This window comes from Pezoporus wallicus, unplaced genomic scaffold (genome assembly GCF_028554395.1).
Source record: "Pezoporus wallicus isolate ANWC-B61680 ecotype Strahan unplaced genomic scaffold, APGP_CSIRO_Pwel_v1 contig_4309, whole genome shotgun sequence".
NCBI classification, from domain to species: Eukaryota; Metazoa; Chordata; class Aves; order Psittaciformes; family Psittacidae; genus Pezoporus; species Pezoporus wallicus.
Window position 1 is genome coordinate 3,490,071 of NW_026638191.1, and position 22,421 is coordinate 3,512,491.

A 22,421-nucleotide genomic window follows, 5' to 3' on the forward strand; every position below is an offset into this window, starting at 1 on the left:
GGATAAGGTATCACACTTGGAATCCAACATGTGCCGCCATTTGTACTTGACACCAACACCAGACTGCGCTGCTGCCCACCAGGCCCACACCAGCTCCTCCCGGGCGCTCCTTCCTCATCATCAGCCACCACTGGACGCCTCTGAGGGAAGGCGGCGCTCCCGCCATCACGCCGGCAGCCAGCCAGACCCCGCCTCGCCCCAAGATGGCGCCGGGCGGGCCGGCTGCGGGAAGGGCGCGTAGGTGTCACCGCCCTCTCCAGCAGCCAATCAACGTCCAGCAGCGCATGCGCGGCGGGTGGTGCCTGTGCTAAGATGGCGGACGATAAGGTGAGTGGAGCGGGGTGGCGGGAGCGGCCTGCCTAGGGCTGAGGTAGCGTTGTGTTGTCCCTCCCGTCGCCTCGCATCGGCCTTCGTGTTCCCCCTCAGGACTCGCTGCCGAAGCTGAAGGACCTCGCCTTCCTGAAGGACCAGCTGGAGAGCCTGCAGCGCAGGGTGGAGGACGAGGTGCACGCAGGCGTGGGGCAGGTAACGCTCTCCCCCCCCGCCCGTGTGGTGCCTGGGGCCGGCCGGGCCCCGCTTCTGAGGGAAGCTGTGTCCCCTGCGCTGCCCGCCCGCCTCACTCTTGGCTCCTTTCCTCAGGATGGCTCTCTGCTGGCGTCGCCCTTCCTCAAAGGCTTCCTGGCAGGCTACCTGGTAGCCAAGCTCCGTTTCTCGGCTGTCCTGGGCTTCATGGTCGGGACCTGCACAGGGATATACGCTGCTCAGAACTACGCCGTGCCCAACGTGGAAAAGACAATCCGAGAATATGTCAGTTCCTTGAAAAAGGGCCGGGACTAACGAAGAGTCCCTTGGCAGCAGTGACTGTAGAACAGTGTTCCTTAGTTAGCAGGCACACGGGATTTCTAGGGCTGTCAGAGGCACGGCACGGCCACCGTTCTTTTCCACTGGAAAAGGGCTTTACACCACATCATTGCGAGACATCAGCAGGTCTGGTTATGGGGTATTTATTACTGTGGCAGCAGTGATCATTAACACACAGTAGCTTGGAAGCACCAGCAGCTCATGGTTCTCCAGCTGCTGTTAACCCTCACCTCTCTCCCCATGCCCCTGCGGACTGAAGGGCTGCCTGTGACATGTCATCATGTTCACCACACATCCCTCCTGCTGAGCGCATGCTTTGCCTTAGGAACATGCTTGGTGTGGCTTCCAGGGGAAGCTTGTAGTTCTCTTCCTTATGAAAACCAAAATCATTCTTCTCTGCTGCATCGGAAATGTAGCAGGTAACGTCTTAATCAAGCTCATTAAATTCATGGTATTTGGTCTGTTCTTGAAAGTTTTAGGCTGCGAGTCTGTCTGGCCTCTCTGCACTGAGAGCAGCTCGCCCTTGCTGGCTACTGCTTGAAAATGGTGATGTTTGGTAATGCTGCTGCCTCTGCAAACTGGGTGCTCCAGAGGGGCCTGTGGGGACTGATGCTGCTCTTGTCTGTAGTCATATATGGCTCTCATGCCCCTCTCCTGACCCAGTGTAAGGTGGATGGGGTGATCCCCTTCAGCTCCACGTCTGTGGTGGTTCTTGTCGAGCTGACAAAGCTGGTGTTCTCCTTCCTGTTCCTGCTGACCTGGGACCGGGAGCTGCTGGGAGTCGCTGTGTCGTGGCACCACGTTGCCCCATTTGCCCTCTCTGCCCTGCTCTATGCTGCCAACAACAACCTGGTGGTTCACATGCAGCTCTTCATGGATCCCAGCACCTACCAGATCTTGAGTAACTTAAAGATCGTCAGCACCGCACTCCTCTACAGCCTCTTCCTACGCCAAAGACTCAGCATGCGCCAGTGGCTGGCTCTTCTGCTGCTAGTGGCTGCCGGAGTGAGCTACAGCTGTGGGGGCCTGCAGGACCCTGGCAGCCCCTCCGAGATGAAGCTGCACATCACACTGGTGGGCTTGGTGCTGATCTCGGTGTACTGCCTGATATCAGGCTTGTCTGCTGTCTACACAGAAGCCATCCTGAAGACCCAGGCGCTGCCTCTCAGCCTGCAGAACCTCTTCCTTTACTTCTTTGGGGTCCTGCTCAACTTGATGGGCTACTTCTGGAGCAGCACAGAGGACGGTTTCTTGCAGGGCTTCTCCTCCTGGGTGCTGGTGATCGTGGTCAGTCAGGCTTTGAATGGCTTGATCATGTCTGTGGTGATGAAGCACAGCAGTAACATCACCAGGCTCTTCATCATCTCCTGCTCTATCCTGGTCAATGCCCTCCTGTCTGTCACCCTCTTCAATCTGCAGCTCACTCTCCTCTTCTTCATTGCTGTCTTGTGCATCGGCCTCGCTGTTCACTTGTACTATGGGCTCACGTAGCTGCTGCCTTCCTGCCCTGCGTGTGCCGGGGCAGCCTTTGGTTGTTCCTCAGGGGTGTTTGGTGCTGGTGCTGAAAGCACAGCAGTGCTCTGCCCATCGGCCTCCTAGCCCTCGTGATTGTGGGGAGTCACTACTGGTGGGTGCATGCACAAGAGTGCTGAGGATGAGAGTGCTCTGTCCCTGTTCCAGAGGGAAAGCTGTGCCCTGCTCCAGCTCTGTGCCTTGGGATTCCTGTGCAGTCATGCCCAGCCTCAAGGGTCCTGAGCCTCTGCTTTGTCTGGTATCTTGTGTTCTAAAGCTGTTTCCCCAGTGTATCCATCTCTTGTGCCTGTACTCCTGCAGCAGTTAGCTCTGCTGTGGGCTGCCAGACCAGCGTTGGTCTGATGCTGTTCCAGCTCCTGTGGATGGTGCTAATGCCAATCATCAGCATAAAGCTTCCTGCAGAGCCTCACAGTGTCTGGGGGCATCTCCCACCTCTTTCTCCAGCCCCTGGCTGAAGGGCTGCTGTCCTTAGGCTCCATTTCTCCTCCTCAAGTGTGGTGTTACTGCTCTCTATGGAGCTGTTGGGGAATGGGGGGATGTGGGAACTGTGTCCCTTGCATCCCAAAAGGGAGACAGCACCCAAATTTGTACTGATGCTGTAGCTAGTGATTTCCTGGCATGCAGAAGTCACTGCTGGCTCTGGCTGGGGTTATTAAAGTTGTGGTACAACAGCACATGTGCGTGTCCTCCATGAAGGAAGCAGGTTTGCTTGGCAGAGGTTTGGGGCCAGGCACATGACGCTCATCAGCAAGGGGCAAATGCTTTATTCATGGAATCCCAGACTGGGATGGGTTGGGGGGGACCTTAAAGCTCATCTAGTTCCAACCCACCAGCCCTCCCACCCTGCTTCTGCAGCCCCTGCTCCTGCAGCCTGTGCCCAGCAGCAGAGCAGGGTTTTCCCCGGGGGGCAGAAGGGTGAAGCGCTTTCCCCACAGCCCTTTTGCCAACAGCTGCCCTCCCTGGGGCCAGTTTTCCACAGGGAGCAGCCAGAGCAGGCAGGACAGGAGGCCTTACCCTGTGTAACCACTGGAGCTGGGGCTGGCCAGTCCCCTGGTATGAGGGCTGGTGATTCACTCAACGGAGGGGGCTGAGGTGTCAGGGTCTGCAAGGACACCAAACTGTCCCCGCAGCCCTGGGGTGCTGGCTGACGGTGTCTGTGTGGAGGCATCGGCTGATCCCATGCGCCTGGCATGCGGCACCTCCCGCAGCAGCACCCGGTGCCAGCGGTCCAGGGCCTCCCTCTGCTCCTCTGCCAAGTGCTGCTGGTCCCGGAGCACCTGCAGGATGTAGGAGGGCTGCCTGGGACAGCTCTGCCAGGCTGGAGCAGCATTCCCAGCCCACCCTGCCCACCTGCAGCAGGTGCTGCCTGCAGCACTGCAGCTCCTGCCGGTGGCTCTGCAGCAAAGCTTCCAGGTCCCGCTGGGCCATGTCCCGCTGCTGCCGTGCTGCCTCCAGGCTCAGGCCCAGCATGGTCACCTCCTGCTGCCAGCGAGCTGTGTCCCACTGCAGAGACAGGCGTGAGGACAGGGAAACTGTGGAGTGTCTCTGCTCCTGGGGCTGCCCTGCCCTGAGGCAGCCTGGAGCCCACAGTGATGGGTTCCCTGCTCTAGTGGGTCTAGAGGAGGCCATGGAGATGCTGCGAGGGCTGGAGCAGCTCTGCTCTGGAGCCAGGCTGACAGAGCTGGGCTGGTTCAGCCTGGACAAGAGAAGGCTCCTGAAGGGGAGACCTTAGAGCAGCTCCAGTGCCTAAAGGGGCTGCGGGAAAGCTGGAGAGGAGCTTTGGACAATGGCCTGTAGGGACAGGCCAAGGGGAATGGCTTTAACCTGCCAGCGGGGAGACTGAGATGAGCTCTTAGGCAGAAGTTCTTCCCTGTGAGGGTGCTGAGGCACTGGCACGGGGTGCCCAGAGAAGCTGTGGCTGCCCCATCCCTGGCAGTGTTCAAGGCCAGGTTGGACACGGGCTTGGAGCAAGCTGCTCTAGTGGAAGGTGTCCCTGCCCGTGGCAGGGTTTTGGAGCTGGATGAGCTTTAAGGTCCCTTCCAACCCAAACCAGTCTGGGATTCTATGATTCTTCCTGTGCCCACCTCCTTGCTCTCCTCTTGGCCTGACAGGGCAGAGCAGGCTCAGACAGCGCCCAGAGAACCCAGTGCTGCCAGAGCAGAGGGCTGCAGGCCCTGGTCACTCGACCCAGCACTCACTGTGTCACCCGTCAGGAGATTTGGTGCTTCGCTTGGTGCGGGCTCCTCCAGCAGTCTCTGTCCTGTGCTCACCAGGGCTTGGCTGTCCCCTCCCTGGCTGCTCTCGCTGGCACCCTGTGCTGGGTGGGGAGAGGGAAGGAAATTGAGCACAACGTGGTGTGACTGAAGAGAGACTGAGGCCTCTTCCAGCCTTTTTCCACCATGTGAAGCGATGCTTCCTGCCCACAGATCAGCCACGAAGGCGTGGGGTGCCTGCCTGTCCCCACACTCCAGACCTGCTGCCCCCAGGCTAATACCAGTCAGGGACACATGGGTCCCAGACTGCTGGTCTGGTGCTGTATTCCTTGCAGAGACCTGGTCTGTGGGAACAGGAGGTGTTACAGGGATGCAACCAGGACTCAGGGGTTCTCCTGCACCTGGGTTATCCCTGTATGAGGGGGTAATGTCCTGACCAGTGCCCATCTTTGTAGTGGTTTGATGTATCTCACTTGTCCTGAGCATCTCGGCTGTTGCCTGCTTCTTCTCCCACCTTTGGCTCTTCAGCACCTGGAAAAGGGGATCCTTGCTGGGGTGCTGGAGACCTCCAGGGATACATCTTACCCCAGCTGCCTCAATCCCCAGCAGGGAGCCCTCAGCCCCTGCCCTCAGTGCTGGCCAATAGTGTTGACACCAGGATGGATGTCAGCCCTCATCCTGGTCCCATGTGGTGGCCAGGGGCGTTTTCTCACCCGCAGCTCCCGCAGGGCTTTCCGCAGCTGGGCCAGGGCCACCTCCTGCTCAGGGACTGCAGCTCCAGCCAGCAGCTCCAGGCGCAGCCCTCGGATCAGCCTCCGACGTGCTGTGATCTCTTGCACAGGGTCCCAGAGCGTGGCTGAGATCCTCCTGGCCAGCCCCTTCACGCGCTCGGCCAGCCCCAGGGCCTCCAGGACCTCTTCTCTGGAGGTGTCTGGGACAGCAGCAAACCCTGAGCAGGGACCATGGGGACCCAGCAGCACCTCCCACTGCCTGGCACAGGGTCAGGATGGGGGTAAGTGGAGCTGGTTTCCAGCCTCCAACCACTGCGGTCTGGGACCAAGTGCCGGGAGTGGGGTGAGATGGGGGAAACTGCAGGGTGGGGACACCCCAAAGTGGCATCCCAATCCCAGGGGGTACCTGGCAGCGTCACACACAGCAGCAGGAACGTCAGGCTGTTCCCCTCCAGCAACTGCTCCACGACCCAGGGCAGGCAGCCAGTGTCAGGCAGAGGGTGGCCAGTGCCCGGTTCCCTGCATGTGGGACAAGGGGCACCCTAGGAGAGGGATGGGGCTGGGAAGGCTGAGCCCCGACCCATGGGAGCCATGCTGGAAGCAAGCCCATGTCCCCAGGGGTCATGGCACCCCCTTGGCTCCCAGCCAGGTGCTCCCACTGGGGTGTTGGGGTCTCTCCTGCTTCAAGAGGGTACCAAATCCCCCCTGACCCACAGCAGCACGGCAGGGGTGCCAGGGTAGGGGACATGGCTTAGCCTAGCACAGGGCTGTAGCTCCAGTACGTACAGCCTGGAGCAGGGCCCAGTGGTCCCAGGAGATGCCAGGATCCTGAGGGCTGAGCGCTGGTGCCTGCTTCCCTCCAGCTCCCGCTCCACGGTGAGAGTGAAGAGGCTGCCGGCTCTAGGGAGAGCATCTCTAGAGAGCAGAGCACAGCGGTGCCCACAGTCATGGCCCAAACCCTTCCCTTCCCTATGGGATATCTGCCCAATCCCTCACCCCTGTGTGGCCGAGCACTCGCCTGCAGGGAGCTGCTGTGCACACCCCTGGAACAGTGCCGGGATGGCTCCCAGCCCCGAGGCATACACACTGATGGCAGCTTGGGCATCGCACACTGCGACTTCCATTGCCTCCTCCACCATCCTGGAAGCAGAGGGAGGACACAGTGAGTGATGGCCATGTCCATCCATCTCCTGTGTGCTCCCTGAGGGATGCCCCTGGCCACCCTCTGCTGGGCACCATGCTCCCTGCCTAGCCCATGTGCTCAATGTTGGGGTACCACCTCCCAGGAGCACCTGCCTGACCACGGGGTATCAGGTACCTACAGGCCCAGGGGCGCAACATCCATCATTTGCAGGGCTCGGCCATCGGGATGAAGCAGGTCCCAGGCTTTGTCATGGCTGCAGACCTGGAATGGGGCTGCGTTAGGCAGAGGGGGGGCAAAGAGGGGAGTGCTGGCACTCCCCAGGGACGCAGCCTGCTCATGGCCATGCAAAGGTAAGGGCTGAGAAGGGAGAGATCTCAGGATCCGAAGGTCTGCAGGCTTTGGTCACCCTCTGGCACAGGGCACTGCGTGCCAGTACTGGGGCAATGTATGTCCCTTGGCACAGCAAGGTCTGACCACCGGCAGAGAGGGAATGGAACCCTCAGCCCACCACACCCTGCTCCTGCCCTACCTGGACCAGGCTGACAGTTTGCAGGCTCCGTGCATCACCCCCCAGGGCCTCCAGTTCTTGGAAGATGGTGGTGATGACCTGGGGACAAGCTGGTCAAGCTGGGAGCCTCTGGTTCTTGGCACCCATGGCTCGGTTGCACCCCACAGCAGCAGGACTGGGGTCAGTGGGTTGAGCCAGGAGCTGTCACCTCTCCCTGTCACCTCTCCCTGTGCCCTCACCTGCCAAACGATGCTCTGGCAGGGCAGCTGGGGCCCAGGGCCGTGTGGGTCCCACAGCATCAGGGTCATGCTGTAGCCAAGGGGAACCAGGGCCAGCTGGGGTCTTGCCAGCTCCAGAACCTTCTCCTGTAAGACAGACATAGCCAGTAACGCCGGGATGGCATGGCACAGCCATCACGGCACAGCATGGCACAGCTAGCATGGCACAGCATGGACACCACGGTGCAGACGGCCCAGCACAGAGGGCACTGCCATGGATTGGGCAGCACAACAGAGATGGGGTGCATGGGTAGCACAGCACAGGTAGCCTGGTATGGATGGCATGGTGCAGATGGCAGTATGCATGGCACAGCACGGATGGTATGGCACAGTGGTGCACAGCATGCTGCAGGGAGCACAGCACGGGCAGTAAGGCACAGACAGCATGACAGCCACATCCCAGCACCGCAGAGGAAACACGGCAGGGAACACCAGCAGAACCATACATAGGACCAAGGGCCAGGTCCCCAGCACTGCCTGTGACACCTGTGGCAGTGGTGCCCAATGCCCCCAACCAACAGCTTGGGCATGTGTCCCTGCTCATCTGGCTGGGGACAGGGGTGCAGGAGGACGTGGTGCCCACAATACCTGTCCTGCATCCAAGCGGAAGACACCATCGACAGTGAAGCAGCTGTCCTGGCATGAGGGAGGGTGACAATGTTCAGCTTTCCCCCATCCCAGTGTGACCAGTGCAGGGTAAAGGGGGACTGGGCATGCTGGGCTAGAGATGGCATGGAGGGCTTAGCACAGGTAGGCTTGGGGTGGAAATCCCCTCTGCTATCTGGTAACCTCCAACAGCCCCCCACACGAGAGTAGCCTATAGGGGTATAGGGCAGGGATCAGGCCAAGACCTCAGCACCCATCATGGTCCCAAGTGGACAGAGCCCCCCTGCTCCCATCAGCTTCCCCAAGGCCCCTCGTCCCCTTGTTACCAGTGTCCTGGCCACTCTCACCTGGGCCTCCTTCCCAGCAAAAAGGAGCTTCAGGGGGTCCTCACTGCTGGCTGCACAGCTGTCCCCTGCCCCTGGAAGCACTGCACATGGGCTGGTGTGGGGGACATCACCCCCTGCCCCAGCTCTGCTCCTAATGCTGCCTGGAGCTGGGTCCCAGGCGTGTGGTTCCCATGCCCTCCCACCATGACCACAGTGCTCAGAGCCACCAGGACAGGGAGGACACCCCCTCCCCATCACCACTGCCCAGGCCAGGCCCACCAGCACCAGTTCCCTGGCATGAGGGTTCATGCTGAAGGCCCTGAGGTGATGAGCAGGGCTCTACCTGCTGCCTTGTGCAGTCCCACCGCCGCTTTCACACACACATCCTGCCGGGACACAGGGCAAAGGGGGATGAGCTGAGTCCTGCCCCACACACCCAGCTGAGCCCCCAAACCACCCTGTGATGTCCCCACGAGGACACTCACCTCCCCAGCAGCCATGGCCAGCTCAGCAGTGGCCGGACAGGGCAGGGGATGGGGTTACACGGGGGGATCCTGTTCTCCTGCATTATTAATGGTGTTGGGTGCAGGCTGGAGGCTGAGCAGGAGTCAGCAGGAGCACGGGAAACAGGGGCCTGGACCCATTCACTCCTGGCTCCAAGAGGGACATCTTTGCAAGGCAGGGGTGGGATGTGAGGGACCTTGGACTAGCATGTAGCTTTTCTAGGCACAAGGAGCAAGCAGCAGCCACTGTGGGATAATTCTGCAGACCATCCTGCTCCATAGCCTGGACTGGTGTCCTTGGCTGGGATAGGGTTCATTTTCTTCCTAGCAGCTGGTGCAGAGCTGTGTTCTGGCTTTAAGTCCGAGACTAATGCTGATAACAGACCCATGTTTTAGTTGTTGCTCAGCAGCACTCACCCTGATCAAGGACTGTTCAGTCTCTCATGCTCTGCCGGTGAGGAGGGGTACAAGAAGCCAGGATGAAGCAGAGACGGGACCCCCGACCCAAACCAGTCAAAGGATTTCATCCCACAGCATGGCATGCCCAGTGGGATAAAACTGCAACATAAACTGGGGGGTAGTACATATTTAGACTTTTTATATGAAATATAAACTGGGGGGAGCTGCCCAGAAGGGGCAGTGGGGAGGGGGTTATTCCTCTGTCTCTGTTTCCTATTAGTAGTAGGAGCATCATCATCACTGTAGCTTACTAGCTAGTACCCTTGATATTATTAAGGGTACCAGCTATTGCTAGCATTACTGTTATTACTGTCATTACTGTTATTGTTTTATTATTATTCTATTTTTATTTCAATTATCAGACTCTTCTCACCTCAACCCACAGGTTTTATACCCATTTTCCAGTTCTCTTTCCCATCCCACAGGCAGGGGGTGAGTGGCTGTGTGGTGTTTAGTTGCTGGCTGGGCTTAAACCACGACAACTGGGTACACAGAGCCCTTTACCAGCACCTGGGGGACCTGTGAGTCTTCCCACAGAGCTCCTGGCCTTGCAGCCTCCATGGGGATAGTCACAGGTCCCCTTCACACTCTGGGGCAGGATCGGATGAGCTCAGGTCTGGATCTGACCAAGGAGACAGCTCCAGCCACGGCGATCAGGACCAGGACGATGCAAATGGGGACGACCACAGCAGCACTGTTACACTGCAGCACCGAGACCGGCACATCCTCCACCAGCCTGCCCCGGTAGCGAGGCGGAGCGTGGCACATGTAGTGCTGGGGCCAGCCCTGCCCCAGCTGCCCCATGGCTGCCAGTGCCTGCAGCCCCCCCGCCTCGGAGCATGAGCACATGTAGGGGTTGTCGGCTGCGGCCACGTCCTGCAGGTTCTTCATCTCATCCCATGGCAGCTCCGTGATGGAGTTGTTGTCCAGGTGCAGGGTGTCCAACAAGGGGTAATTCCTGATGGAGGGCGCAGCCTCCAGCATGTTTTGGCTCAGGAAGAGCTTCTTCAAGGAGCCGAGGGAGATGTCCACAGCGTGGAGGTGGTTGCAGCTCATGTCCAGCACTTCCAGGCTGGGGGGCAGAGGTGTGAGGACCTCTTCCAAGCCAGCGTCAGACAAGTTAAAGCTGCGGAGGGACGGCGGCCACTGGCAGGAGGAGGATGGGTCTGCTGTGAGCTTGTTCTGGCTGAGGTCGAGATGCTGGAGCTCCCGCAGCAGCTGCACGCCCTCACACACTCTGTGGTAGGATGTCAGGTTGTTGCGCTGCAGACTCAGCACCAGGAGATGAGGGAAAGCCCCACTGCAGAAAGCAGACATCAGGCTCTCATCCCCAAGGCTGTTCTGTGCCATGTCCAGGGAGCGCAGGGTTGTGAAGAGCCTCCCGATGGCACAGGGCAGGCTGGTGAGGCGGGAGGTGGTGAGGGACAGGTCCTGCAGGGCCCCAAGGAAGCTGCTCAGGCTGGAGAAGTCCTGCTCGCGGCCCATCAGTGCAGCAGAGCTCACGTTGTGGAAGCGCAGGGACAAAATGGGCAAGTCCTGGCCGGCCATTCTGTCCCAATTGCCTCTGCCCTCAAAAACACAGCTGTCAAACACCAGCTCCTGGACGTGGGTGTAGGAGAAGAACCTCAGCGCTTGGGCGAGGAGTATCTCGGGCACCAGGAGATCACCAAAGATGATCTTCCTGAATAGCAGGGAGCCCAGCATGTTAATGGTAGAAGGGTCTGGGTCACTGATGGTGAAGGCTACATATCTCTCCAGGTCTCCCCCACGAAACTCCACAACAGAGGCTGGGAGGCACTGGATGATGCTGTCAGCGCTTTCCTGGGACAGGCTGTAGCACACACAGTGCTCCTGAGTGCGGTTGAAGAAGCACCTGCATTCTGCCTCCAACAGCCCCAGCCCCAGGAGGAAAAGAACAGCCACACTCATGTCGAACGACCTAGAAAAGAGGAGAGAGCAGCGGTGAGAGGAAGCTGAGAGGACCACTGAGATGCAACCAACATGGGCAGAGGACCATGGAGAGCCACCCCTGAGGGACACAGCACTGCCCTCATCCCTCCTGCCCAGCTGAGTGTCCTTCATATGGATCCAGCACACTCACCAGGGCAAAGCTCTATCACCAGCAAAACCAGGAGGGAGTTGATGGCACTGGTCTCCCGCACCCCAAAAGCAGGGTTTCAGCTCTGTGCTTTCCTGCCTGGGCTGCCCTGCTGCAGAGTCCTGTTCCTGAGAGACCATGAAATCCCATGGATCAGGAGAAACTAAAACCAAGGAGTTAGGGACAGGGAAGCCAGATATGTTGGTCTGACCACACGACAGCGGAGCCACAGCTCTGTTTGCTTCTCTGAGTGCTGTGCTCTGTAATCTGAAGCAGGAAATTGCAACAGGGACTTCATATTTTCCTTTTTCTCACCCAAGTGACTTGATTCATCACCAGCTTCCAAGGGGACAGCAGAAAATCACATCTGGGGGTCTGTCACGTCCCTGTCAGCACCAGGCTTGGCTTTGCTGTGCCAGGACAGGACAAGACAGGAGAGTCTTAACAGATTCCAGGGAAGTAGCAAGCAAGGATCAAAGGCTGCTAAGAACTCGCTGACTCAGCTCCATCCAGGAACCCAGGCGGGGTAGTGGTGACGAGGCTTCAGGGGTCTCCAGCCTCCTGCTTTGAGCAAGTCTGTGCCAGCGCTTGCCTCCATCAGCTCTTTCTGGCCACATCCCAAATCCCTCCCAAGGCAAGAACAAATGGACCCCTACCTCCCTGTGCCATCGGGGGGGCTGCGTCACGCTCCTGGGGAGAAGCTGTGTGTGTTGTCCCTCTCAGAGGGCTCACAGCATGCAGCAGGGGTGGGTTTGTGCAGTGACTCACCCGCGCACACTGGAACACTTCCCAGCCCCACAGCTGCTTCCTCCCGCTGCTGCCAAACCCAGGGCTTAGGTGCCAAAGGCTTCGCAATGCCCAGCTCCCTCCTGCACCCGGTCCCGCAGCTGGGTGAGACGCTGGTGCCTGCAGGTGTCTTGCAGATGCCCTTGCACTCGCTCAGCCGCTCCTGCTGTGATCGCACCGCACAGTGGGGTGGGGGGCACCCTGAGGCAAGCTCCTGGGTGCTGCCCCTGTTCCTGCTGCAGAGCTTCCTCAGCAGGACGGGCTGTGCCCGGGGAGCCACGTGCTGTGCAGCAACCGCCCAACTTCGTTTCCCTGCAGCAAAGCTTGTGGCTGCCCATGGCTGCGGGCATATTTGGTCTGGTTGCCAGTGCTGCTCCTTTCCTAGGAAGGATGAGGGAGGAGAGCATGGTCAAAGTTCCCTAAATGCACTCCCAGGACCAGCCTGAACACATCTTTGCTTCCAGATGCTCTGGGCTTGCTGTGCCTCGGAGCCCAGTGCTGGAAGGGACCGTAAAGCTCATCCAGCTCCAACCCTGCCACAGGCAGGGACACCTTCCACTAGAGCAGCTTGCTCCAAGCCCCTGTGTCCAACCTGGCCTTGAACACTGCCAGGGATGGGGCAGCCACAGCTTCTCTGGGCACCCTGTGCCAGCGCCTCAGCACCCTCACAGGGAAGAGCTTCTGCCTAAGAGCTCATCTCAGTCTCCCCTCTGGCAGATTAAAGCCATTCCCCCTGTCCTGTCCCTACAGTCCCTTGTCCAAAGCCCCTCTCCAGGTTTCCTTGTAGCCCCTTTAGGCACTGGAGCTGCTCTAAGGTCTCCCCTTCAGGAGCCTTTTCTCCAGGCTGACCCAGCCCAGCTCTGTCAGCCTGGCTCCAGAGCAGAGCTGCTCCAGCCCTCACAGCACCTCCATGGCCTCCTCTGCACTCCCTCCAACAGCTCCACATCCCTCTTGTGCTGCTGCCCCAGAGCTGGATCAGGACTGCAGGGGGGATCTTCCCAGAGCGAAGCAGAGGAACAGGATCCCCTCCCTCTACTGCTGCTCACCCTCTGGGGGTGCAGCCCAGCACACGGTGGGGCTCTGGGCTCAAGCACACACAAGCTGGGTCATGGGGAGCTTGTTGTTGACTAGCACCCCCAGAAGGGTATGGGAATACCATACCCAGTATTCAGACACCCCCAGACGCCTGTGTCATGTGTGGAATGGGGATGGGACAACTTCCCACAAGCCATGTGCACAGCCCTGTGCTGAGAAGGGCACTTCTTCACCCAAGGTCGGCTTCAGCAGGTTGGCCAATGAAGTCACATCGCTTGCCCTGTGCTCCTTTGGCAGCTGGTGGCTGTGCCTACACCAAACTGTCAGTGTTCTCCAGTGAGCAGAGACCACCAAGCACTCGGAAAGGTCTGTCAGGGATTTCTTCTTTACCAGGGATTCCTCTGCCTATGCTGAGTTTCAGAACGGGTTTCCAAAAGGCAATGAAACTGCATGGCTAGAAGATGCATTCCCAGGCATTCCAGAGCTGCTATCGGTGTGACAAGGGCTGGGACCAGAGCTGCCTGTCCCACCCTGCGCTGCTGCTGGGATGGGTGAAGGGAAGGCAGGTCTGGGTGCACTGTGGAAAAGTCACAGCAGCTTCAGTTCTTTGGGTGAGGGCGGCATCTCCAGGCCTGGTCCCTTTTAATTTCTCATTCCTGGGAACCAGCTGCCAAAATTCCCCCAAATGCCTTTTTGGGTAAAACTGAGCTCTCTTCCCTCCTTGGTGGTCAAACAGACAAACATGTGGGTGCAGAGCCATCCTTTGGGTGCTGACTTCTTGTTCTTGTAACCACTGTGGAAGATCCCAGCACGCTAAGAACCATTGCCTGACGTTTCTGGTTAAGTGTCTGTGCTTCTTTTGGGTTCGAGAAGCACGCAACCCAGCCGTGTGGGGGAGAAACCTTGCCTGCACATGGCAGCTGCATGGCTTCAGAGAATCCCAGACTGGTTTGGGTTGGAAGGGACCTTAAAGCTCACCCAGTTCCAACCCCTGCCACGGGCAGGGACACCTTCCACTAGAGCAGCTTGCTCCAAGCCCCTGTGTCCAACCTGGCCTTGAACACTGCCAGGGATGGGGCAGCCACAGCTTCTCTGGGCACCCTGTGCCAGCGCCTCAGCACCCTCACAGGGAAGAGCTTCTGCCTAAGAGCTCATCTCATTCCAGCCCCGCCGCGGCGCTGCCGAGCTCCCCCTGGCGGCTGCAGCAGCCGGTGCCGGGGGGCGCAGCAGCGCCTCGGGAAGGGCCGGCCCTGGCGCTCTGGGAGGCGGGGCGGGGGGGCCCGGGGGCCCGCCCCAGTCCGGTTTCTCCTCCTCCCGCCGCCGCCATGTGGGGCCGGCGGCAGCGCGGGCCCGGGTCCTGCAGCCGCGGTGCGGAGGAGCTACGGGCGCGGCGGCGGGAGCAGGAGGCAGGTCCGGATGGGGCCGGGGCCTGCCCGTGCGGGACGCGCCGGCGCGGCGGGACGGGGCCGGGCGCGGGCCCGGGCCCAGGGGCGGTGGGGCCGGGCGGGTCTGTGCCCCCGCCCAGGGTGGGAGCCCCCGTGGCCGCCAGCGCTGCCCCACAGCGGGACCCACGCCCAGCGCACCCCGCGGTGCACAGGGGGCGGTGGTTGCTGGTCCCTGCCTCTCGGGGTAGCGTTTTGGCATTTTACAGCCTCATCTCTATAAACTCGCGTGTTTGTGACCTGGATTCCCCATTTCCTCCTGCGGTTTGGGTTTTCTGAAGCCTGCCTATGTGAAACCACCCTGCTGCTCACACCTCTGCTGCTTTTGTGCCGTTTAGAATCATAGAATCCCAGACTGGTTTGTGTTGGGAGGGGCCTTAAAGCTCATCCAGTCCCAACTCCCTGCCACAGGCAGGGACACCCTGCACTAGAGCAGCTTGCTCCAAGCCCCATCCAGCCGGGCTCACCCAGCCATGGCTTTCCAGGCTGAGCAGTGCCCGGCCCTGCACTGCGCAGGGTCTGAATGCAGCCGCTGTCTCACATCCCCCCCGGCTCACACAGGAGGAGCTGGCGGTGTCTCCCCGTTAAAAGGAATGAGGCTCTTTGCTGGCATAGGAAAGCGCCTTCACCTAGGCCGGTGGTGACAGGGACTGTTTCAATCACAGCGCTCAGGAAAGCCCGGCGGCAGGAGCAGCTGGTCAGCAAGCGGCTACTGCGGGAGGACACAGCAGCAGAGGAGGGGGCACGGGATGGAGCAGGGATTGAGCCGGAACCTCTCTCGGAGAATGAGGTGAAGAACGTGGTGTTGGGGGTTCCTGGGGTCTTCCCAGCCTCCAGGCACGCAGAGGAGCCCGGGTGGAAGTGGGCTGGGGAGTGTTTTCTGAGTCAGTGCCACAGTGAGATACAAGGTTCCTTATGACCATCTCTTTTTGCCCTGGGTTTCTTTGCCCGCAGGATGAATGGGATGAAATCGTAACCCTGTCACTGCTGGGAGTTCACCCATCCGTCTTTCCATTCTTGGGCAGGTTCTTGAGCTGCTCAGGAGCATGCAGAAGGGCTCTGAGGACAGGAAAAAATCTCTTGGCCGTCTCTGCTGGGCTCTGCGGAACAAGGAGACTCAGCAGAAGTTTGTCAGGTCAGTCTGGGTCTTGGCCCTGCATGGCTATTATCTTGGGCATGTCCAGAGTTGCCCTGTGCCCCAGTCCCTGTGTGCGTGAGCTGGTGTGTGGCTGAGGGTGGGAGGGCAGGAGGTGATGGCACCTTTTGTGTTCCACCAGGCTGAACGGCAGCATCCGGACACTCATCGGGCTCTTCACCAGCAGCCTGGCTGACGTGCAGATGCAGGCAGGCCGCTGCCTCCACGAGCTGTCCCACTCCAGTGACCCTGCTGTGGCTGAGGCATGTCTGCCAGTGACCTCCTACCTCCTCACCTACCTCTCTGGACACAGCATTGAATTCACGGTGAGATCTGTGTTTACCTGGGCGCTGGCTCCTGATAACCCTTTGATAGCAGTTGGGTGTTGGCCTCCCTTGGCCAGCCTTAGCCTAACGTGGCTCACAGGGGAGTGCTGGCAGGAAGGGGCCCCTGGAAGTCTCTGCTCCAACCTTCCCCTTGTCCCCAGTGCTACCCCAGCATCTGGCCAAGTCTTGAACATACGGAGACCCTCTTCACTGTGCCCTGTCCCAACACCAAGAGGAGTTTGGTTTCATTGTGTTCCAGGTAGCTTCAGGCTGCTCCTAAATGCTCTTAGGTCTTATCCAGGCCAGGCAAATCCTTCTGCCACAGCCCAGAAGCCAGTGTTTACCCCATTTGCAATGGTTCCTCCTCTCCAGCTCCAAGCTCCATTTGGGGACTGCGGTGTGGGAGTTGGGCTCCATCATTAGATGTGAGTTCTGGCCTCTGGGCCTGGGCAGGAGGTACCCTAGTGTCTATGTATGGGTGAAGCAGGAATACCAGATGAAAGTCAGCTGTGTTTGAAAAGAGGTTGGAAAAATGAAAGGAATGAGCAGCTGCAGGCTGGGTCAGGAACAGCTGCTTTGGCAGGGTACCTGCGTGCAAGAAGCAGGAACTTGGGTCAGAGGAGCAGAGAGTGCCTGTGGCTCCGAGCGGTGCAGTTTGACCTGGGCAAAGGCATAGCTGGTGAGCAGTGCACCCTGTGCTGCACACTGTGCTCCTCTGAGAGGCAGACAGGATTGGAGCTAAGGAACAAGCTGGTGAGCAACCCCAAGGTGATAAGCACATTGTAATGTAGCACAGAGACAGTCTTTCCAGGGAAATACTGTGGAATTAGATGGGTCTCAGGGAAATCATAGAATTGTGTCGCAGAGTGGTTTGGTTTAGAAGGGACCTTAAAGCTCATCCTGTTCCAAACCCCTGCCACGGGTGACCTGCTCTCTTGGTGTGTTTCAGGAGCTGTGTCTGTACACGCTGGGGAACCTGGTAGTAGAAAGCGAAGCTGTGAGGAAGCGGCTTCTGCCTCAGGGCATCATTCCAGTGCTGGTGTCCTGCATCCAGGTGGGTGAAATAGCTCTGCCACATTCTTCCCCTGCTCTGCCACATTCTTCCCCTGCCCTGCCGCAGAATAGCCCTCTCCTCATGGTCTTTAGGTGTTGACTGTAGGTACTAAGCTGTGCCACTCAGCTGCTCGCTGTGATGTTCCAAAGAGGTATCTTGCTCTCAGCAGCTGGGATCCCCTGGCTCTGTCATGTGGGATTAGCTTTGCTCTCTCTGATTGCAGTCCCCACATGAGGCTGTGCTGGAAGGTCTGGGCTACGTCCTCTCACAGCTGCTCCAAGCCAAGGAAGCCCCAGCAGAGATCATTCCGTGAGTTGAGCCTCATAACCCTGCATCAGGATGGGCCCTGGGGCTCAGTGTGGTATTTGCGTGCCAGGGACGACTCCTTTTCATTGCAGTGATATTAATAGTTCAGAGCAGAACCCTACCAGAACGATGGAGGTTTTGTTACAGATCAGGGTGTGGGGCTTGACTCTTCTCCCTCAGCCTCATCTGAGCAGACAGCTCTAGTATTTCAGTAAAGGACAGTGTGGAGGAGGGCAGGCTCGCAGGGCAATGCTGGCTGTATTCCTCCTGCAAAGGACAAGACCAGCTTGACAGCCCCCAGTGCCAAAAATGTGACTCCAGCCACGGTGCCCTGAGAGCCCCCAGGCCCTGCCATGAACAGGGAGGGCTTGAGCTGGGCCTCAGTGGTGTCTGAGGCTGCAGCCCTTCGGCAGGAGTCTCTTCCAGATCTGTCTGTGGAGCATGTGGCCAGGGCTAGTGCCTGCCTGTGAGGTGTCTGTTGTGTTTGTGCTCCGGCCTGTGCCTCCGTTAACTCTGTTGTTCTGACCCCAGCCTGGTTCTGGCCTCTGCTCTCCCCCAGCACATGCTTCGACTGGTTTGCTCAGGCCCCAAGGCTGGGATAGGAGCAGCCGTGGAGTTTGCATGGTGTCTGCACTACATCATTTGTAGGTAAAGTGTTTTTCTCTCCTCATTTTGTGTTCCCTGGGGGCAGCCAGAGAGGCTCAAAGGCTCAGGGTCCTGGGAGGGGACGTGAATTGCCTCCCCTTGCCTCTTTCCCTTGAGAAAGCAACTTCCCTGCCATCCTGGCCATTCCCATTCCATCTGATCATGGAGCTCCTTTACAAGGTCGTAAGAGGTGATAAACGTGAGGAGGCTGTTCCTAGTCCTCTGAACCCCTGTAAATCATCTCTCCATGGCTGGAGTTGTCTCTCCCACTCCCTAAATCTTCGTGCTCTGGGACTTGCCCAGTGTCACCTGGCCAGGCTGGCTGCTCTGCCTTGGTGTGGCTGCTCCAGTGCCATGTCTTTCCATAGCCCCAGCAGAAAGGAATGTGTGGGTACTCGAAGGACTGGGGCTGTTTTCAGACCCACACAGATAATTCCAGTGGCTCTGTTTTCCGTGGGCTTTTAAACTTAGTCACAGGCTGCTGCTCAAACAAGGAAGAAGCCCTGTGGTGGTTCAGGAGAATGCTCTGAGTTCCCAGGCCCTGTTACTGTGCAGGGCTGCAGCAGTTTTCCCTCTCTGAGCACCACGAGCACCCACGTTGCCTCTTCCTTTGCAGCCAAACGGCAAACACAGCTCTGCTGTCACTGGGGGCTTTGCCTGCCCTCACCTCAGTCTTGCTCGACCTGGCTTCTGAACCCCCTCCAGATGCTGCTGAGGGCCTGGAGCTGGTAAGACATGGGCAGGGCACTGAGCACTGGCTGTTCTCAGCAGCACTGGGAGGATATGGTTGGGTAAAGGGCCCTGTGTTCCCACTATCACAGCTCGTGTGCCCGGTGCTGCGGTGTCTCAGCAACCTGCTTGCAGAGGACACAGGCTGTGAAGTGCAGGTGCAGGATGAGCGCCTGCTCATCGCCATCTTCCTCATCCTCCAGAGCTTCCTCCAGCAACACCCCTTCATCGCCCAGGAGTGTCTCTGGCTCCTGAACAACCTCACAGGTGAGCGTCCCGCAGAGCCAGAGCTGCTGCCAGGCCCTACCTCAATTGCTGGCAGCCGTGTCTGCAGAGGCCCCCTCAGAACCTCAGTTTTGCTGACACGTTTCTCCCCTGCCCACCTCAGCACATGAGCCCTTCTTCTGCTCTGCTCTGCTCTCCCTGGACCTGCTCCCAGCCCTGCTGCAGCTCCTGCCCTGTTCCCAGATGGCCACTGTGTTGGTAAGACCTCACCTCGTGCCCTGGGTCTGGAGGGAAGCACTGGACTTTCAAGAGCTTTCAAAAGCTGTGGCTGCCCCATCCCTGGCAGTGCTCAAGGCCAGGTTGGACAGGGCTTAGAGCACGCTGCACATTCACTGCTCATTCCCTGTCATGGTTTCTCCACCCAGGTCCTGACAGTTGTGTGCAATATAGCAGCGAAGGGACCAGTGTTCTGCCAGCAGCTGCACCAGCAATCGGCCCTGCCCCTGTTGCTGCCCACCCTCACACTGCCCGACCCCGAGGCCGTGGGGCAGTGCTTGGAGCTGCTGCACCTACTCTTCCTGCACTGCCCAGAGGTAAAAGCCCAGAATCAAGCCTGAGATGGGGATGATGATGATGATTTAAATGCATTCTGTCATTGCCCCACTACCCCCCACTCCTCAGCACTCAGACACATGCCTGAAGTGGGTTACTCACGTGAGGCAGACGGTGGAAGTGCTTACACCCTTCTGTGCCTCTGGGAAGTTCTTTCATTGACAAAGGCGGCCTACAAGAAAGCTGGAGGGGCTTGGGGCAAGGGCCTGTAGGGACATGGCTTTAAACTGACGGGGGGGAGATTCAGATCTCTTTACTATGAGGGTGCTGAGGCGCAGGCACAGGGTGCTGAGGCGCTGGCACAGGGTGCCCAGAGAAGCTGTGGCTGCCCCATCCCTGGCAGTGTTCAAGGCCAGGTTGGACGGGGCTTGGAGCAAGCTGCTCTAGTGGAAGGTGTCCCTGCCTGTGGCAGGGGGGTGGAACTGGATGAGCTTTAAGGTCCCTTCCACCCCAGTCTGAGTGTGACAACTGTTTTTGGGGGCAAGTTGTTTGTACAGTTTGAGGTTATTAAGGGGGGGATTCTTTTGATTCAGTTGTGGTTACTTCAAGCTCTGTGCATGCCTAGCCAGCAATCACCATGACTGGTGCACATGGCTTGCGACTTCAGTGTCTGGGAGTTCCTTCAACCCCCTTCCCAGTGGTGGCTCTGGGCAGACAGGATCATCTGCTGCAGCCACTCGAGTGGCACACTGCAACCGTCACCCCTCTCCTCTCTCACAGGCTGCTGTTGACTTCATCAGAGAAGGCGGGCACCGGGCCCTGGAGCAGCACCAGAGCACCCCAGAGCTCCAGGAGCGGGCACGAGCACTGTTGGACATGGTGGGGCAGCCCCTGGGCAGTCCCTCTTCTCGCAGGCCACCTTCCTTCCCTCCCCCTGTGCTCTGAGGAGGGGTAGATCTGTGTTCACACCATGCCCTGCTTTCCCAAGGGCAGGTCAGAGGTCTAACCCCCAGCAGTAAGCACCAGTGCTGGCTGCACAGGGACACTGGTCCTTGGCAAGATAAGGCTGTTTCCATCCTTGTCACCATCTTAGAGCTACCAGGAGAATGCCCTGTGCTTTCCATGGGCTTGGTGCAGGGGCAGAGCTGGGCTGGAATCCAGAGCAGGCTCCTGATGCAGGGAGGTGATGGATAAACCCCGCTGGATCCCTCCAGTGTCTCCTTTTGGCTTTAAAACCCAACATATGAAGCTCAGGGTAAGCACGTTGCTTTTATGTGATAAGTTAAAGATACGTGTTTTACATTAAAGATCAGTCAAGTTTCAGCACGTGTTTACTGCCTGTCTTCACCCCGTGCTCTTCACAATGGTCTCCAGGGCCTTGGCCACTTCATCCGCACTCAGGTTGTTCAGAGGCACACTCCTTTCCCTGCCAAACTCTGCAGGAAAGACAGAGGGTGAGGGGGGAGAGGCAGTGCCTTGATTGTTCTCTGCTGCAAGGGCAACCAAAAGCCCTGCTCTAGTTTCCCAAGTGTCACAGCCCAGGTGCCCACCACCACCCTTCACACCCATCTCTCTCCTGTCTGTTACCCTGTGTGTGAGATACTGCTTCTACCTTGTCTGTACTCCCAGCCTGTCCCTTGGGGAGAAGCCAATGGAGCCCAATGTGTTTCCATGCCTTTTTGTTAACTCCTGCTGCACAGCAGCTGGGCAGAGGCCAGCACCACATCCCAAAGCAACCTGGTGGCTTCTGGCCTGCTCACACAGACACGCTGACCAATGCTTCAGTAGAGTAGTGCTGAAACCCCAGTTGTTCCTACAGCAGCCCCTGCCTGGGGTTGTGTGCTCCTCCAAGTCACAGCCAGGCAAGAGACAGGCGTACACCAAGAGGCTCCTGTGTGCTCACACTGGGAGACTTGCTAAAGAGTAACTGCATCTCTGAAAGTTTCTAACTTACTTTTTTCCATCCCAGGTGGCATTAACAAAGAAAGCCATTACAGAGGAGCTTTTCTGCGCCTTCCTTGGCCTTTCCTAAAGAACGCAGTGAAAACACAGGAACAAGCAACCTTCCAGTATCTGAAGGGGGCTACAAGAATGCTGGAGAGGGACTCTTCATCAGGGACCACACTGATAGGACAAGGGGTGATAGGTTCAAACTTCAACAGGGGAAGTTCAGATTGGATATAAGGAAGAAGTTCTTTACTATGAGGGTGGTGAGGTGCTGGAATGGGTTGCCCAGGGAAGTTGTAAATGCTCCATCCCTGGTGGTGTTCAAAGCCAGGTTGGACAGAGCCTTGGGTGACACGGTTTAGTGTGAGGCGTCCCTGCCCATGGAAGGGGGGTTGGAATTGGATGATCTTAAGGTCCTTTCCAATCCAAACTATTCTATGATTTCGCTGTGTAAGGGTCCTAGAGGGGCAGGAGATCACAGCCACGAGTTGCGAGGCACCTGCAGAGCCCTAGATCCCTTTCCTGCCCCACACGAGGTCCCTACACCGCCTCTGAGCTTGCTCCTCGCAGTGTCCTTCGCTACGGCCGCACAGCCGCGGACCGTGCTTCCACTCACCGAAGCGCGCCCAGAGCCGCGGCTGCACCCCGGAGCACTCGCGGATCAGGATGGGGAAGTCGGGGTTCGCCTTCTTCAGGGTCACGTAGTGCTGCTCGATGAAGTCTCTGCGCAGGGAGAGAAGGGAAGAGGAACTCGGGTCCCTGGGCTGCTCACCGGCCCGCCCGTGCAGCGGCGGCTCCAGCCCGGCTTCTGCCCCCGCCCCGCTCACCTGACGCCGCGGCTGCCCGCGGAGCGCTGGCAGAGGTGGAAGCGCAGCTCCCGGAGGCCGCGGCCCAACCCGCCCCCGATGCCCCTCACGGCCGCCGCCATCTTCCCTGCGCTCCCCACCACAACACGGGGGCGTGGCCTCGGCGCCCGCCT

General features: G+C 58.8%; 5 protein-coding genes and 1 long non-coding RNA gene across 6 annotated transcripts; 3 read left to right on the top strand and 3 right to left on the bottom strand.

The window, feature by feature from the left end:
- The first annotated feature begins 217 nt into the window (after window positions 1-217).
- LOC130599441 (SLC35A4 upstream open reading frame protein) lies at window positions 218-1,333 on the top strand. The gene is made up of 3 exons (XM_057409908.1): window positions 218-327; window positions 427-525; window positions 640-1,333. Exons 1-3 carry the CDS (start codon window positions 313-315, stop codon window positions 835-837), a joined length of 312 nt encoding a protein of 103 aa, XP_057265891.1. The 5' UTR covers window positions 218-312; the 3' UTR covers window positions 838-1,333.
- Window positions 1,334-1,399: 66 nt separating this feature from the next.
- On the top strand, window positions 1,400-2,493 carry LOC130599437 (probable UDP-sugar transporter protein SLC35A4). The gene has a single exon (XM_057409901.1). The coding sequence runs from the start codon at window positions 1,405-1,407 to the stop codon at window positions 2,350-2,352; it is 948 nt and encodes a 315-aa protein (XP_057265884.1). The 5' UTR covers window positions 1,400-1,404; the 3' UTR covers window positions 2,353-2,493.
- Window positions 2,494-4,999: 2,506 nt separating this feature from the next.
- LOC130599444 (uncharacterized) lies at window positions 5,000-5,970 on the bottom strand. Its single transcript, XR_008972235.1, has 3 exons — window positions 5,745-5,970; window positions 5,321-5,538; window positions 5,000-5,138 (listed from the first exon to the last, which is right to left on the bottom strand). It is a non-coding gene; the product is annotated as an uncharacterized LOC130599444 (long non-coding RNA).
- Window positions 5,971-9,536: 3,566 nt separating this feature from the next.
- CD14 (CD14 molecule) lies at window positions 9,537-12,246 on the bottom strand. The gene is made up of 2 exons (XM_057409899.1): window positions 12,029-12,246; window positions 9,537-11,101 (listed from the first exon to the last, which is right to left on the bottom strand). The coding sequence occupies exon 2, from the start codon at window positions 11,089-11,091 to the stop codon at window positions 9,745-9,747; it is 1,347 nt and encodes a 448-aa protein (XP_057265882.1). The 5' UTR covers window positions 11,092-11,101; window positions 12,029-12,246; the 3' UTR covers window positions 9,537-9,744.
- A 2,139-nt stretch (window positions 12,247-14,385) lies between these two features.
- TMCO6 (transmembrane and coiled-coil domains 6) lies at window positions 14,386-20,768 on the top strand. The gene is made up of 12 exons (XM_057409898.1): window positions 14,386-14,491; window positions 15,189-15,313; window positions 15,549-15,658; window positions 15,801-15,984; window positions 16,934-17,038; window positions 17,262-17,347; window positions 17,876-17,992; window positions 18,606-18,717; window positions 18,811-18,985; window positions 19,107-19,201; window positions 19,369-19,536; window positions 20,276-20,768. Exons 1-12 carry the CDS (start codon window positions 14,407-14,409, stop codon window positions 20,438-20,440), a joined length of 1,527 nt encoding a protein of 508 aa, XP_057265881.1. The 5' UTR covers window positions 14,386-14,406; the 3' UTR covers window positions 20,441-20,768.
- Window positions 20,769-20,823: 55 nt separating this feature from the next.
- On the bottom strand, window positions 20,824-22,414 carry NDUFA2 (NADH:ubiquinone oxidoreductase subunit A2). The gene is made up of 3 exons (XM_057409909.1): window positions 22,270-22,414; window positions 22,059-22,165; window positions 20,824-20,931 (listed from the first exon to the last, which is right to left on the bottom strand). The coding sequence occupies exons 1-3, from the start codon at window positions 22,368-22,370 to the stop codon at window positions 20,840-20,842; spliced, it is 300 nt and encodes a 99-aa protein (XP_057265892.1). The 5' UTR covers window positions 22,371-22,414; the 3' UTR covers window positions 20,824-20,839.
- Between the last annotated feature and the right edge of the window lie 7 nt (window positions 22,415-22,421).

What these genes read in the sequence shown, in the direction of transcription:
- LOC130599441 (XM_057409908.1), top strand. An exon ending in TGCACGCAGGCGTGGGGCAG is followed by an intron (nt 526 to 639) that starts GTAACGCTCTCC and finishes TCCTTTCCTCAG; the next exon opens with GATGGCTCTCTGCTGGCGTC.
- LOC130599437 (XM_057409901.1), top strand. Translation starts at nt 1,405, where the DNA reads ATGGTGATGTTTGGTAATGCTGCTGCCTCTGCAAACTGGGTGCTCCAG.
- CD14 (XM_057409899.1), bottom strand. Translation starts at nt 11,091, where the DNA reads ATGAGTGTGGCTGTTCTTTTCCTCCTGGGGCTGGGGCTGTTGGAGGCA.
- TMCO6 (XM_057409898.1), top strand. Translation starts at nt 14,407, where the DNA reads ATGTGGGGCCGGCGGCAGCGCGGGCCCGGGTCCTGCAGCCGCGGTGCG. An exon ending in TGCTGGTGTCCTGCATCCAG is followed by an intron (nt 17,039 to 17,261) that starts GTGGGTGAAATA and finishes CTCTGATTGCAG; the next exon opens with TCCCCACATGAGGCTGTGCT. An exon ending in CCCAGATGGCCACTGTGTTG is followed by an intron (nt 19,202 to 19,368) that starts GTAAGACCTCAC and finishes TTCTCCACCCAG; the next exon opens with GTCCTGACAGTTGTGTGCAA.
- NDUFA2 (XM_057409909.1), bottom strand. Translation starts at nt 22,370, where the DNA reads ATGGCGGCGGCCGTGAGGGGCATCGGGGGCGGGTTGGGCCGCGGCCTC. An exon ending in GCGGGCAGCCGCGGCGTCAG is followed by an intron (nt 22,166 to 22,269) that starts GTGAGCGGGGCG and finishes CTCCCTGCGCAG; the next exon opens with AGACTTCATCGAGCAGCACT. An exon ending in GCGGCTCTGGGCGCGCTTCG is followed by an intron (nt 20,932 to 22,058) that starts GTGAGTGGAAGC and finishes TCTTTCCTGCAG; the next exon opens with AGTTTGGCAGGGAAAGGAGT.